The 2036-nt window shown below is 29.4% G+C and overlaps 1 protein-coding gene across 1 annotated transcript in view; it reads left to right on the top strand.

Moving 5' to 3' along the window:
- Nucleotides 1–1547, top strand: part of LOC119586838 (translation initiation factor IF-3-like) — a 7258-nt gene extending 5711 nt beyond the window's left edge. The window contains exon 4 of the mRNA XM_037935566.1: nucleotides 772–1547. Within this exon, the coding sequence (XP_037791494.1) occupies nucleotides 772–1008 (237 nt within the window). The 3' untranslated portion in view covers nucleotides 1009–1547. The remainder of the gene's footprint in view (nucleotides 1–771) is intronic.
- The last annotated feature ends 489 nt before the right edge of the window (nucleotides 1548–2036 follow it).

Below are 2036 nucleotides of genomic sequence, written 5' to 3'. Positions count from 1 at the left end.
TACTCATTGACTCTAGTGACGTAGCAGTGCCATAAATTTACAGAACAAAACTACTATACATTACCTGGTGCCAAAGGGCTAATTAGCATCAGTTTTTATGTATAGTTATTTCTAAAAGTTTTATATCGGACAAAAACTCCCACATGGTTTGGGTATGACATTAAACTAGTATGGTCATACTTAATTATTTGTTTTTGTTCAGGTTTCCTTTCACTGTATTTGTTTGGTTGGTATTGTGGTGAAAATTATGTTATAATGTTATTTTATAATATTATCATATCATTGATTAAGAAGGAAATATGAACAAACATAAGAAATATATGCATTGTATGAAAGTTTAATAGATTCTGAATGATTTGAGTTTTGTAATGTGACTATTATTTATCAGTTTCTTTATTTATTCACTTATCAATGTATTTATTTATCAGTGTCTTTATTCATTATTATATTATGATGATATATCTTTCTAGAGGTAGATTAATGATACAAATGGTACCAGTGATTTTTTCAATTTATGTTTTTAAAGAAATGTTCACAATTTTAGATGTATGTACACATTGTATATAAATATTGATCTTTGTGTTTGATTTTAGATGAATATAAACAGTAAGTTTCTAGATTTGGATTATAGGAAAATATAACATGATTATGTGAATTTTCAGACTTAAGTTCTTTCTGTATATAAGCATCACTTTGAGTATGCTGTTATTTATAAATATGATTTTTGTCTACCTGGCTGATTTATTTTTCATTTTTGTTGCCATTCTATAGGAGAATATTTACAAAACCCTTGAAGCCGATGTAGTGGGTTTTGGAGGCCGCATTCTGCAGCGACGTGTTAAGGGCGGAGACATAAAATTTTTTATTGCACCTGCCAAAGAAGCTAAGACAGAAAAAAGTGGTAATTTCAAAGCAAGAAATGAACAACCTCCAAAGACAGAAGAGAGAAATCAAGATCTGAATCCTGACGATGAAGTATCTGATCTCGGAAGAAAAGTGGAAAGTTGAGGAAAGTTTTAAAGAAGTGGATGACACAATATCAAAATGCAGATGGATTTTGAGCTTGTGGAAGTATTTTGTAAGTGGATGATTTCTTCATGGGTTGGTGATATTCAACTGGTAACTTGCAAATGCTGAAAAAGCATTCTTCAGCATTTTAAGTTAGAAAAGACATCTGGGAATGAAACTAAATATTGTGAAACAATGTTTATGTAAATAGGAAATATATTTAGAAAAAAAAATGTTGATTTGAATAAAGTTTTGTTAATATTCTATTGTCTTGACTTTTATTTACAGAAATAGTAATGTAATTAAGTTAGGGAAAATTAATTGAAAATTGTCTGTACTTCAGTATTGCAAAAGCCCGCTGCAGTCTTGTAACTGGGTTCAGATTTTGGTTAATGCTTGCACGAAAGAGAAAAATATAGTGTTGGTAATTAAAGAAAATAAAATTTTATAAGTGAACAGTGACCTACTGGCAAAGCAGAACCTGTAGTTTTCTGGTGAGTCTGAAAACACTTGGATGGTTAAATGAACAAGAGAATGTTTTTCAGAGAATGGATTTTTTTTTCCTATTAAAAAAGTATGGAAAGGAAACCCTAACATCTTTCTTCTTTTTAGAACAGAAGCTAAAAACTAATTGCATTGTATGTATCTTATATCTTAAGGGATATAAAACCAGCTTGTGCATCTTCCAAGGTCTTAGATATTGGAAGTAGCTGAAAATGATTTTTTTTGTTATCCTTTGGAACTTTTTTTTTAATATACTTTTTGTTGCTGTGGGGTATAAATTGCTATTAATAATAAGACAAATTACAGTCCAATTTCTACCCAAAGATAATCTACAATGGTTATCAGAATATTTGTAGAATTGTAGCATAGTAGTCATAAAAAATCATGTATTTGCAACAGATTCTGTAAGTATCCCATGTGAAAATTATTTTCATACACAGATACCTAAGGAAAGAGAACTAAACAACTTTGTCAATGTTCTACATTATTTTATATATTGAAAATTTTCTGCTGTGTTGATGCTT

The sequence above is a fragment of the Penaeus monodon genome, chromosome 22 (genome assembly GCF_015228065.2).
Source record: "Penaeus monodon isolate SGIC_2016 chromosome 22, NSTDA_Pmon_1, whole genome shotgun sequence".
Lineage (NCBI taxonomy): Eukaryota > Metazoa > Arthropoda > Malacostraca > Decapoda > Penaeidae > Penaeus > Penaeus monodon.
Note: the sequence above shows the minus strand (reverse complement) of the source record. Positions and strands in the feature narration are given on the sequence as shown.